General features: G+C 42.3%; 2 protein-coding genes across 6 annotated transcripts in view; one reads left to right on the top strand and one right to left on the bottom strand.

Moving 5' to 3' along the window:
- Positions 1 to 6,600, top strand: part of AMMECR1 (AMMECR nuclear protein 1) — a 108,277-nt gene extending 101,677 nt beyond the window's left edge. For 2 of the 3 annotated variants that reach the window (XM_032619613.1, XM_032619615.1), the window contains one exon: positions 2,158 to 4,412. In XM_032619613.1, the coding sequence (XP_032475504.1) occupies positions 2,158 to 2,272 (115 nt within the window). In that variant the 3' untranslated portion in view covers positions 2,273 to 4,412. Of the gene's footprint in view, positions 1 to 2,157 lie in introns of all 3 variants that reach the window. The other variant, XM_032619614.1, reaches the window with a different exon arrangement.
- Positions 3,862 to 12,361, bottom strand: part of TMEM164 (transmembrane protein 164) — a 176,612-nt gene continuing 168,112 nt past the window's right edge. The window contains exons 8-10 of one of the 3 annotated variants that reach the window (XR_004348048.1): positions 8,537 to 8,693; positions 7,831 to 7,951; positions 3,885 to 4,389 (exon numbers count right to left, since the gene is read on the bottom strand). The gene's annotated coding sequence lies outside the window, so the exon portion shown is untranslated. Of the gene's footprint in view, positions 4,390 to 7,830; positions 8,694 to 12,361 lie in introns of all 3 variants that reach the window. The other 2 variants (XR_004348049.1, XR_004348047.1) reach the window with 2 other exon arrangements.

The raw sequence follows: 12,361 nt of genomic DNA, 5'->3' as shown, positions 1-12,361 counted from the left end.
ATGATGTATGAGCCCATCCTTCGCATCACAGCTCTGTGGGCTTACTCTGGCTTTGTTAAAGAAAGCCCTCTGAGCCTTTAGAGTACATCATTGAAGAAAGTTACCTGAATTTAGAAATTGGCCAGCTTTTGACATTGCTTAGCAGAACCCCGGGATCCTCATAAGTAGTCCGCAAATTTGAATTTCACCTCAGAATTTTGGCAGTGACAGAAAGCTTGCTGAAAAACACAATTGACAAATGCTAAATGTATTTCTGCATGGGCTCGTAGGGGTACTTATTTAAAAAGGAAACTATCAAACATTTTGGGAAAATGAGTTGCTGTTTCCATTTCTTTTAATTCCACAAAACCACATTGAATGCCTATAGTCTAAAAATGGACTATTCTCAGCTCTGAGGAGTTACAAATTTGAAAATGCCTGCACTGCTGCTCTCTCTGAGTTCATATTCTAGGAGAATAGAAGGGCATGTACAAAAATAATTATTAATATACAGCAGAATGTGATAGATGATATGAGATCATAGAGTAGGGAAAGAGGAATTCCAGGAGGGGGCTGAGGATAACAGAAAATTTCAAAGAGGAGGTAGATGTGAGGCTGGGCTGGAAGAATGAGTAGAACATTTGACAGGTGGAGAGTGGGGGAGCAAAGGGATTAACTTAAACAGAACTTGGTGAGTCAAGGCATGTAGGTGGCGAAGTATGGGGCAAGTTCTAAGGAATCTTCTCAATAGTCTGATTTGGTTGGTCTCTCAGTGTACATAGAGAAGGTGGTCACTGGGGAAAATATGGCCCAGAAGGTAGAGTGTAAGAAGTTTAAACCTGATGCTATAGTCAATTGGTAGCCATTGAAGGGTTCTGAACAGATGGATTTGGGGAAGTGTAAGATTAGAATCGGAAACAGGAAAAATAATTAGGAGACACTGTTATTATCTAAGAATCTGTGGCAGCAATCCAAAGAAGGTGAAATGGGAGCCTTAACACGAGCTGTGGCAGTGGGATGGGAAGAAAGGAAGGAAAAAAAAATATTGTGGGGAAAATGAAAGGACTTGGTCATCATTCGGAAGTAGGGAAGAGGAGCCAGTCAAGGCTTTCATCTCAATAAAAGGGACCAAGGCAGTCCCTTTCACCAAGAGAGGGACCACGTCGGGGAGAGTTACATTAACGTATTGATTCTGGATTTGAAGTGCTTCCTAGGCTATCTGTATAGAAATGTCCAATAGGTCACTGAAAATGTACGTGTGTAGAGCTCATGGCTAGAGATGGTGATTTGGGATCATCTGTAAAGAGGACATAGTGGAAGCTGTGAAGTAAGAGTTCACTGAGCTGGGACAGAGCGTAGGGGCAGAAGAACTGAAGGTAGAAATGTAGGAAACTCCTGCAAGGCGAGGGTAGGATGAGTAGTCAGAGAGAGAGGGAGCAGTCCGAGAGGCAGGGGGAGAACCAAGGGAGTATGGAGTTGTGGAACACAAGGCACAAAAGAGCTTCCGAAAGGGAGTGCTGCGCGGTATCCTAATGGAGAGGTCAGGCATGATGAGGGGTGGCTTCTGAAAGAGCAGTTTCTGCGGAAGCGTGGCAGCAGAAGCCAAGAGGCACAGGGCCGAGGAGCGGTGTGAGATGAGGTAGAAAATACACGTTACTCTTCTGAGAAGTGTGGCAATGAAAAGAAACCTGAAGATGGGGGGAAAGAGGGTTGAGATACCACGATCAAGACGAGTTTTTTGTTGCTACTGTTTTCCCTTAACGGCAAGACCTGAGACATGTGGACAGAAGGAAAGGAATGGTTAAAGAGGAAGCAACGGAAGATCCCGGAAGAAAAAGTAGTCAAGTGAATGAAATGCATACGTGACGGTAATAGGCTGGCTTTCCTCCGTTCTTTCCTGTTAGCAAACCGGAGCTGAGGAGGGCAATACAATTTCTAGAACGATTTAAACAAGGAGTAGTAGAGTGCAAAGAGCACCGGACTCAGACTCTGGATTCCTGGGTTCTGATCTCAGCTTTGCTGCTTATTAGCTGTGTGACAGTGGGCAAGTCACTTCTTCTCTCTAGGCCTCTGTTTCCTCATCTAGAGAATTATCCCTAAGGGTCCCTCCTAGCTCTGACATTCACATGTCACCTATTTCGTGATGTTAACTTTGTCTCTTCCCTAACTTTCTTTCAGGTACCGTAGTGAAAAGATGACCTTGAGCTATGCTGAATACCTTGCTCATCGCCAGCATCATCATTTCCAAAATGGCATTGGGCATCCCCTTCCGCCATACAACCATTATTCCTGACACTGAGCCACACAACCAGTCACTGGGCCTCTCTGCAGACCTCTTCCCAGGAGACCCTACCCCTTCTTGGTCTAGCTATCTCTTTTACTGTACCATTTTATGATGATAGTTTCCGTTGCCATGGTGAAGCTTCGACATCGTCAGTTAAGATCATCATGGTAACGGGTAGGAAAATGGCATTTATTAAGATGATCCTGTTTTATTATATTAGGTCATTGATTTTTTTTTTTTTTTTTGCAGCATATATGAATTTTGGGGTTTTCTTTCCTTACAATATTATATGGAATTTTGCTTTGCTGTCTCGGTCAGGTTTGTCTTTCTGTCCTTCTTGCCTTCCTTCCTGTCTTCTTTCCTTCCTTCCTTCTTCTCTTCCTTCCTTCTGTTGACTGTGGATGGAAGAATTCATGCAGTTTCTAAGGATTTCATTTAGGTGTTTCTTTCATTTTCCTCAGTAAGATAGGTGATTTTTGATAGCTGTGTTTGGGAGTAATTCATATCAAATTCAGGTATTTGTATATGACTCTTGAATTTGTCTGAAATTCATTTTGCTATGAGAGCTTAGTATGTGGGTCTTCACTGTTTAAGTATATGTTTTTCCCATGGTTAGAATAGATGAACTTTCGTTCTAGTGTAGAACATTCGAAGGTCCATGATAGGACTTGTCACAGAGAGTGAGAAATCATTTATGCCTATTGTGCTGGTTATCACAGGAAAAACTGCCTCATCACTTTACAGAACCAACTTACAAACTAAAACACTGTTTTAAGAAAGTACAAGCTACCTTTGAAATATGCTACAGAAATTATTTTGAAAAGCAGCGAATATCAGGAAGAGAGCAGATACAGAATTTAGTGCCTTTGAGAAGAATATAATTATGTGGAATTAAGAGGGGTTAGAAGAAAGGCAATTTAGAGAAATATTCTTAAAAATTTTATTGTTTCTATTATGTGAAACAACAGATTAGACAAATTGCTTACTCTTAAGTATTTTTTTAAGCTGAAAAGAAAATTATTTTGAGCAAATAACCAAAAAGAGACATGTGTCTATTATATGTTAATTTAAATTTGTTAGCTTTAGGTTTCAATAATCATGATTGGCCAGAGACAATTTTAGCTACCATTTAAAGAAATAGTAAAGATAATCTAGTGAAACAGAAGTTAATACATGTCGTGATTTCAGACATGTTTGTCATGGGGACAATACTGGAGTTTTAGAAATACTATAAAATTGCTTGAATCTCTTTCTGCACTACATACTTCTGATAGAAACACATCTACTATATCGATAAGATGTTATGTTACCCCTGTAAAAACGGAGTTGGCACTTAGATACGATATAGTTGTTAAGAGCCCAGCTCATTTGCAGGGCTAGTCTTCCCATGATGCATATGCAGAGAAGAACTTCCTAATGTCAACGGGAGGTCTATATGTATATCCCCAGGAAAAATGACAGATGATTCTGGAGAAAGATTACCTTCATTTTATGGTAGTAAATATATATATATGTGTGTGTGTGTGTGTGTGTGTGTGTGTGTGTGTGTGTGTGTGTGTGTGTAAAATTTTTTTCAAACAGGAAACAACTATTTCAAGTGATGAATATAAGTGTGGTTCAGAATATATAGTCTAAAACTATGAGATGTCACTGAATATCAAGATGGCATAGCTTATACATGTAGTTGCTGTGACAAGTGACAGACTGCTAGTTCAGAATTTGAAAACCCTTTTCTAGTTTGTGAGATTAATCGGCTGAATTCCTTCTGCTTGTCCTTATGGCGAAGCAAACTGCTTTTGTTTTCGATGAGAGTTCTCAGAAGTTTGTTGGTATTCCTTCGTCCGCAGCATCTGTTGTTGGAATAACCATTTTCAGTCGTGATGCCTTAACCAAGAAGCCAATTGTTAGCCTGAAATGGAATCTCGGTAGCCAGTTCCACTGAACCTAGAGATTAGTCAGAGAAAGCTAGCTGCTGGGCTTTAGAAAGGGATTTTGAGTCCTTTCATTTCTACTTGGGAGCACTTTGGAGCAGATTAGTCTTTCAGTATAAAAACAAGTGGCTACCTGATGGAAATTTTTTCTTGCCCTTATAGGGAAACTGAGCACAAGCTGAATGATATTGTCTGCTGCAAGAAAAAAAAAAAAAAAAGTAAATAAAGCAAGCAAACCGAAGAGAGACAAAATAGACCAATATTGATCCATCTTATCTATCATCTCATCAGTTCAACAGGCTCCTCGTCCTGGGTGAGCTCATGGTTAGAAGTTTTTTTGTTTTTAAAGAAAAGATCTATCCCATACGTGTGTGTGTATACTTACAATACATACATATGTGTGTGTTTATGTATTTAACGGTGCTAATCAATTTTGAGCAGGTCACGTGACTGGTCATGCGGACTCTAAAATCATATCAGATTTTTAAAAATTCTTGATATATGCAGATGTTATACAGATTTTCTTACCAGTGTAATAATGTTATACTGAAGAAATAACCATCCTGCAGGCTTCAGAGGACGAGGTCAGCAATATTTCCCACCGTGGCTTGGGGGAAAAGGATAGTTTTGTCTCCTTTTGTGTTCAAATTAACGCACAGTGCATTTTTGTGTCTAAGTAGCTGTTGACTAAAAGACTTTGTAGTGTAAAGGGTGTTATACAAACTTGTAATGGTGTGCTTCAGACAAATGCTAGACCCTTTCACCTTTGTCGTATATTACAAAGCTGTTAAATACGTAGTTTGAATTAACTTTGAACATGTTGAAATATGTAGCATGTGTTTTTAACTCAGACGAAGATTCTGACTGCACAGGTTGTGTTCTAGCCAGTTGTGGTTTATTTGTGCAGAAACACAAATGTGAATTGCACTCTTGTCACCAGAATATTGTGTAAGTTCAGTGATCTCTAAACAGCTCAGAAGTAATACTTGAACTTCATTTGAGTAGCACAAAGTTTACATAGCCCCCCTTTTTTAAATGTTAATTAGTTCCATTTATGTTTTCCGTTTTCAGATGCAACTGGGTATTTTTTTCCTCTTGGAAAATAGTACGTATTTTACTTTGGTATGTAGCAAAAGGCTTCCATTTCTGGAAGGGTTTTTTTGTTCTTAGAAAAGGTCAGCCAGGTACCAGATTCTAGAAGAACAATTGCCCCTCCCCCCCGCCCCCCCATTAAGTGGCCTTCTGACTGCACGAGAATATGTGCTACTGCCCTGCCCGCTCCAGTCTCCGGTGTGATTGATGGAGGAAGTGCAAGGCTTGCTCTTTACCCACCCCCCACCCCCGCCCCACTTAAGGCAGTTATAAGAGTTTCAGTCCAGAGCATACAGCCCCAGTGTGCAGCACACCGGAAGTTTGTATACTGGCCTCTGTTCATGTCTTCAAATGTGCAGGAAATCCGAAACTGTCATCTGGAATAGGCTCCATCTCTTGTGTGTGTTAGATCAAACCAAAGAAGCCCCCAGCCATGCCCAAATGCTGCTCCAAAAGCCTGCCTTCCAGTCCTTACAAAAACCTTGCAGGATTAAATGTGTTAACTTTTTTATTTTTGTACAGTTTCTAAGTGATTTTTGCTAGTGATGTTAAATTGAATTAAGTTTATTTGAGGGGTGTGAGCACCTCCTCCATTTAAATAAACTGGTGACTTTCCTTTTATTTTATAAAAGCAGAAACCCGTTGTGTGCCTCTCGATTTAAGGGTTTCTGATTACGTTATTCTTAAGACCAGCATTGATCCTTTATATACAAAGATATGTTTTCCTTGTTTTTTATTACTGTTTCAGAAGAAAATAAACCTTTTATTTTGCTCTGGACCCAGTAACTGCGCTGGTACATAGACGCACTGAGAAAACAAACTTTTGTAACCACCTCTGACTGTTTTTGTATATGAAAGTTGATTACTTTTGAAATATTTGGATCTAGTTTCTAAGTTATTTTTGTGTTTTATATGTTCCCCAAAATTACTTTGAATCGGTCACCAGCATAATGAATTCTTGGTGATGCAGTGGTTGAGACTTGTAATGAGCAAAGCTACCTGGAGTAGCTCTTCTCCTCGTCCCTTTCTTAGCACCCTGTTTTTTGATTACAGTAAGACATCACAGATTACCTGAAACCCCTTCCAGTATAACTAGATCCTCCTTCCTTCCACATTTAATTGCTTAATAGTTTGAAGAAACTATTGGAAATGGGCATTTTATATGACACGTATGGCTTTAAAATATTACAAATGAAGAAAAAGAAAAATGGGAAGGTTTCTGTGGGTCTGTAAGGTATGGCTGTGGAAAGATATTGTAGTAGTTTTGACACTATTGTTATTACCTTTAAAATCATTTACCCAATAAAATGTTAAAACTGAGTTACCATTTGTGGTTTCTTTCTTTAACCGGCCTCGTCAGAGGATTTGGGGCTCATGGGTCCTTCTTACTAAAAGCTAACAAACAAACGAACAGTTGAAGCCTTTGAAATAATATACTTAGGAACTGATACGGATTTCTTTCCAAACAACTGGCACTTTGGGAAACCTCATCTGCCTACAGTTGCTCCCTACCGTACGATTTACCTATGTCAGTCAGTCATTCTTTTACCCAGCCGTGAATCCTGGCCTGGTGATACAGTAGTCTGGCCTTTATTGGGCACCCTACCCTGGCCACGGATCTGAGGCAAGCAGCAGACTTGAATCGCAGCGGCGGCATGGCTATACTTAAGCCCGCTCCAGATTTCTTCCAGATCAGTGTATTACTGGGTGTTTCCCTTTGTGAGCTGGTAGGGGGCAGTAGCAGTGCCATCCAGCACAATCTGGTGAGGTGGGAAGGCTTTCTTCTGCCATCAAGCCTTTGCCATTTTCTCAGTACAGGACAGAAACTAAACATGCCCAAGATGTGGCCGCTCGGAGCTTGTCCACCCTCCTCATACACACGCTGGGCACATCACACACGTAAACGTATTTCCAGTTTTCCAGTTCCAGAGTGGTATGAGATGAACCCTATTCGCCACTTGAGCTTGGGGAAAATGTCTTGAGTATCGGGCAGGGCAGCTAGTGCTACTGCCTTCCAAGGGCCAGATGGGAGCCTGCTTCAAGCAAGGGATCTCTCGGTGTGCTACCTCTATCAGCTGTTGCCTTATCTCTTCCTCTATGGGAAGGCCATCAGGGACATTGCTGACATACCTCTGGCTCTTTCTAAATCATTTGCTGTCTCAGTTTCATCATGCATATTTCAGGATTAATTTCTAATGAATATATGCAGGACAATTTTCTGTTACGCTGCCCCAAAACCCCACACCCCATGTGAATTTGATGACACGTGTTCATGTCAATCACAGCGGCTAAAAACAGCCATCTCGGCTCTAGAGGACTATTGTGGTTTGGACTAGTGCTCCATTAAGGCAGCCATCTGCTCAGGGCCAGTTTCATCATTCATGTTTAATGGTACACAGGATTTTTTTAATGATTTAGACGATATTAATAGGTTCAGGTAGAATGAAGTAATTTAATGAGCCCACAGCATTCTCTCTTTATAGCATTAGTGGTTAACTCAGTGGTCTGGACAGATTTCAACTTCAGGAATCACACTCCACCTACCTAAATTCTCCCCAGAGTTTCAGCATTTCCTCTTTAGACTTCATGCCCCACTGGGCACCTTTTAAATTGCTCCACTGCTTCAGAGGGCAAGTGTGACTGTGTGAGTCGCGGCAGTTCCTCTCTGCTGATGGAAAACACTGTCATATCCGAGGGGTACCATCACTGTGAGCTGGGGGGGAAGTCTGCTGTGAGGAAACCACACCTGGTCTCAGAGCTGCCAGTCAGGAGCGCTCAGTGAATGACTGCCATTCAGAGAACGGCTTCTCCCACTTTCTGCAGCTCTGACCGCATGAGCCGAGACAAGTGTGAGTTTGGACCAAGCTCTGATGGCTTCCCATCTGTCTGCCCAGGCTTTTCACCGGCCAGAGGAATAGCTGAATGGGAGGATGCAACTGAGGCAGGCCCTGGGTATACTGCTTTGGCTCCTATATTCAGCGGCCTTCCTTGATCCCTTTAGCGCATGGTACAATCCCCTGTTCCGAACCCCCGGCCTGTCGGAAGAAATCTTTTCAAGAATCGGAAAAAAACTGCCTTAGGGTCCAAGCCAGTTGGACCCTCCTCATCCCAAGAACTTGGTTATAACCATGTTTAAAGTGACACTTAATATATTATGTCCCGAGTAGATGGACTATGTATCTCAAATGGTTTCAGTGGACCCACCCAGAGGGCTGGTGAGGGCATACGCGTTATATGAAGAAACACTGACCTGCACTTGCAGATTTCCATCATGACGGACGATCACATTAGCTCGACAGAGGTTAGGTGTAGGACGCGCTAAGTCGGGAGCGCGCGCTGGGCGGTGGCTGCATTGCGTGTCTCTGTGCTCACAACTGCCCTGGCGTCCTTGAGTTCCTGCTCCCACTCTAAAAGGATGCAGCCAAGTCACAAGGGGCCGGTAATTTGTTTAGCCTTTAGTCTCCCTCCATGCTGGAAGAACCTCTTTGCTTTTTAATCAGAATCTTAGCTGGCACCTCATTAAGTTACAAGTACGAGACTAAAAACAGTATTTCACTGTTATAAAGTACGAGTGCATACCAGTTACTTATAAAGTTAATGAGAACGACGAGGCTGTTTGGGTGACTATACAAATTTGTAATTGGGGTGACAGATGACAGTTGTAGTTAGAGTCCCGGCGCTCCACTGATTTCTATATTGTTTTGGCTGTACAGCAGCAAGAAGGTCCTGATTTGCAAAGAGAAACAGGTGGTATCTTAATATAGTTTCATGAAAGTGAGTACATATTGGCCTAAATTATAAAACCCCGGTGCAGTCGCAACCTTCTGAACCAGGCCTGACAAGGGAGGCCTGCAAGAAGTTCAGGCAGGAGAAGCATCGGGCCTGAGGTTTGAACAGAATGTGTCAACTTGATGGTTCCTGCTGACCCACTGGGTGGTCTTCAATTGCCATTCTGAATGTAACACATTAGATGTTTTGGTTAGGTGTTTGGGTTTTGTTTGTTTTTTTCGGTTTTTATTACAGTGTTTAAATATTATACATTTAAACGCACACACGTTCTTTGAATCAAATGTTTATGGAAACTTCGATCAGTTCCAACAGAATGCCGGGTCCCGGTCCCGCGGGACAATCTGAAAACCGCTGCTGCTGCCCCAACGTGCCCAGTTATTTTGAGAGCCTTTGGCAAAGCGTCATTTCATCTCCTTTTCCATTTGGCCTTTTCCTCCCAAATGTCAGGCTCAACGTGAGCCATCAATATTTACTGAGTGCCCGCCCCGCCCCCCCAGAGGCATGGCACCGTGCTTGGTTTCGGAATAAAGATAGTATCATTCTGTAAGACAAATTAACAGTTCACTCTGAGCTAAGAGTTGTGAGTGGCATACAAGTTTGGTCTAGCCGGCAAAAGTCATTCAGACTGGGGCCCAGGTGACATTGGGCTGGATTTACAGTGTTTCCCTTAAATGGCTCCCACCTCAGAGTGGCATTAATGAGCAGAGTTGTAGCGGCCCTGTTGGGAAATGGCATTTCTTTGGCCCTCCAACGTGTTAGCAGCAGAGACCACCCAGAAACCGGGCACGGTCATGGTTCCTTGAGCGGAGGAGAGGATTTGTTCCCACAGTGAGGCTATCTTGCTCCCTAGCAGGAATGCCACGGTGGTTGGGAGAGAAATTATCAATACATGACCGTATAAGAGACGGGTCTGTGTACCCCTGCAGAGTGGCATTTGGTGGCTCAAAGTTTTGTTTTTACCACAGATCTGCCCTCTGAAAGGTATCAGGCCCTTCCCATGACCAGGAGAGAGAGAGCAGCACAGAGAGAAACTACGCTGTTTGCTCTACGAGGCTGCCCTGAGGCCTGAAGGAGGTTATAGTATGCTGACTAATGGAAAAACCCATTCATGAGGCAGGAGGAGAGATAAGATAGTGAGGGTAACCCACCCAGAGAGGGAAATCAGAGTCACTTTCTGAATCACCCGCTACACAGAAAGGGCAGGAAGGCAATATTAAATTTGGATATTATAAAACAGGAAACACAACTGGTACACAATAGAATGTTTAAATCACATTTTAACTGACAGGAAGCTGCGGAGAGTCGCAGTCATTGCCTGAACACCAGGCAGATTTGAAACTAGGAGCTGCTATCGTCACTTTTCATCAAACTAGAATTTCCATCCCCACCATATTCTGGAATGATCCAACGTCAGCGTATGTGTCAACATGTGTAAATAGATTTGCGTGCATCAGCACAGGAGACGGGGGCTGGCCGGACCGTTGGATGGGGCAATCAAAGTCCCCACTCGCACACAGCCTGGCAGGGTAGAAAGGGGGGTCTTGGATTGGAAAGAGCGGAAAACCCCCATCTTGTTTGAAGGACGGTACTAGTGTGAGTAACGCAAACGTTTCCCTAAACTTTCTCTACTTAAACATTCACGTGAATTCCAGGAACTCTGCATGGAGATATTGCCGCCCCGCTGGAACAGGCCTCAGCAATGGCCCCTTTCCCAGAATTGTGGTGGCTGGCCATAGTGACCTCTGTACAGGAAGCCATGCCCCTCAGTGCCTAGCCTATGTGGTCCATGGTGCTCATGAATCATGGGATTGGGAAGAGGAACACGGGGTTAATCCAGTCGTTCAAGCAGGTTGGGACTGCTCCTGCAGGGTACGTTGGGCCCCTCCTCCCCCCTTTGGGTTTGTACCACTCCAGAAGAATCTGTGGCCTTGGAGAAGATCAAATAGAAACTGCTAATGGTCAGCCCTAGGCTGGGAAAGTGCAGGCAACACATTTGCTCTTGGGAAGGTTACCCAGTGAGTCCTGTGAGCAGGGTGCACACTGCACTTGAGAGTTAAACAGAAATTCCTTTCTTTTCACCTCCTTTTGTTGACTTTTTTTTAATTGCGGTGAAATCCACATGACACAATTAACCACTCGAAAGCACACAGTTCAGTGGTATTTACTGTATTCGCGATGTTGTGCAAACACCGGCTCTCTCTAGTTTTAAAATTTTTTCATCACTCCATAAAACGCCCCGTCTCTATTAAGAGGTCACTCCCCATTCTCCTTTGGCCATCACCTGAGTAACCTCTAGTCTTCTGTCTCTCTGAATTTGCTTATTCCGCACATATCATATAAATGGAGTCATACAACGTGTGACCTTTTGTCACTATCTTCTTTTACTTAGCATAATGTTTTCGAGGTTAATCCAAGTTGTTGCCTGTTTCAGTACTTCGTTTCTTTTGATGGCTGAGTAATATCTCATTGTATGTACAGACCACAATTTGTTTATCCATTCGTCCACTGATGGACATCTGGGCTGTTTCAGTCATTTGGCTCTTAAAAATAAAGCTGCTACAAACACGTGTGTCTAAGTTTCTGTGTGGACATTATGTTTTCATTTCTCTTGGGTAGATACTTAAGGATGGAATCGCCAGGTCATGTGGTAATTCTACGTTAAGCTTTTTGAGAAACAAACTGTTTTCCACAGTGGCTGTACCATTTTACATTCCCACCAGTATGAAGGTTCCAATTTCTCCACATCCTCACCAATACCTGTTATTATCTTTTTGATTACAGCCACTCTAGCGGGTATGAAGTAGTATATCACTGTGGTCTTGATTTGCATTTCCTTAATGACCAGTGATGTTGAACACCTTTTCATGTGCTTATTGGTCATTTGTGTATGTTCTTTGGAGAAATGTCTATTCGAGTCCTTCGCCCAATTTGTAATTGTGTTGTCTTTAAGAGTTTTTCATGTATTCAGGATATTAAACCCTTATCGGATATATGATTTGAAAATATTTTCTCCCATTTTGTAGGTTGTCTTTTTCACATTCTTGATAGTGCCCTTTGGTGGACAAAATTTTTTAAATTTTTATAAAGTCCAATTTATCTATTTTTATTTTAATTTTGTTGCTTATGCTTTTGGTGACAAATCTATGAATCCACTGCCAAATCCTATGTCATGAAGATTTATCCCTATGTTTTCTTCTAACAATTTTAGCCCTTATATTTAGGTTGTTGGTCTCTTTTGAGTTCATTTTCCTACATGGTGGTGTACTCCAATGGTTGATTTTCTTAT

This window comes from Phocoena sinus, chromosome X (assembly GCF_008692025.1).
Source record: "Phocoena sinus isolate mPhoSin1 chromosome X, mPhoSin1.pri, whole genome shotgun sequence".
Classification (NCBI taxonomy): Eukaryota; Metazoa; Chordata; class Mammalia; order Artiodactyla; family Phocoenidae; genus Phocoena; species Phocoena sinus.
The sequence above is the reverse complement of the archived record's forward strand: the minus strand, read 5'-3'. Positions and strand labels throughout refer to the sequence as shown.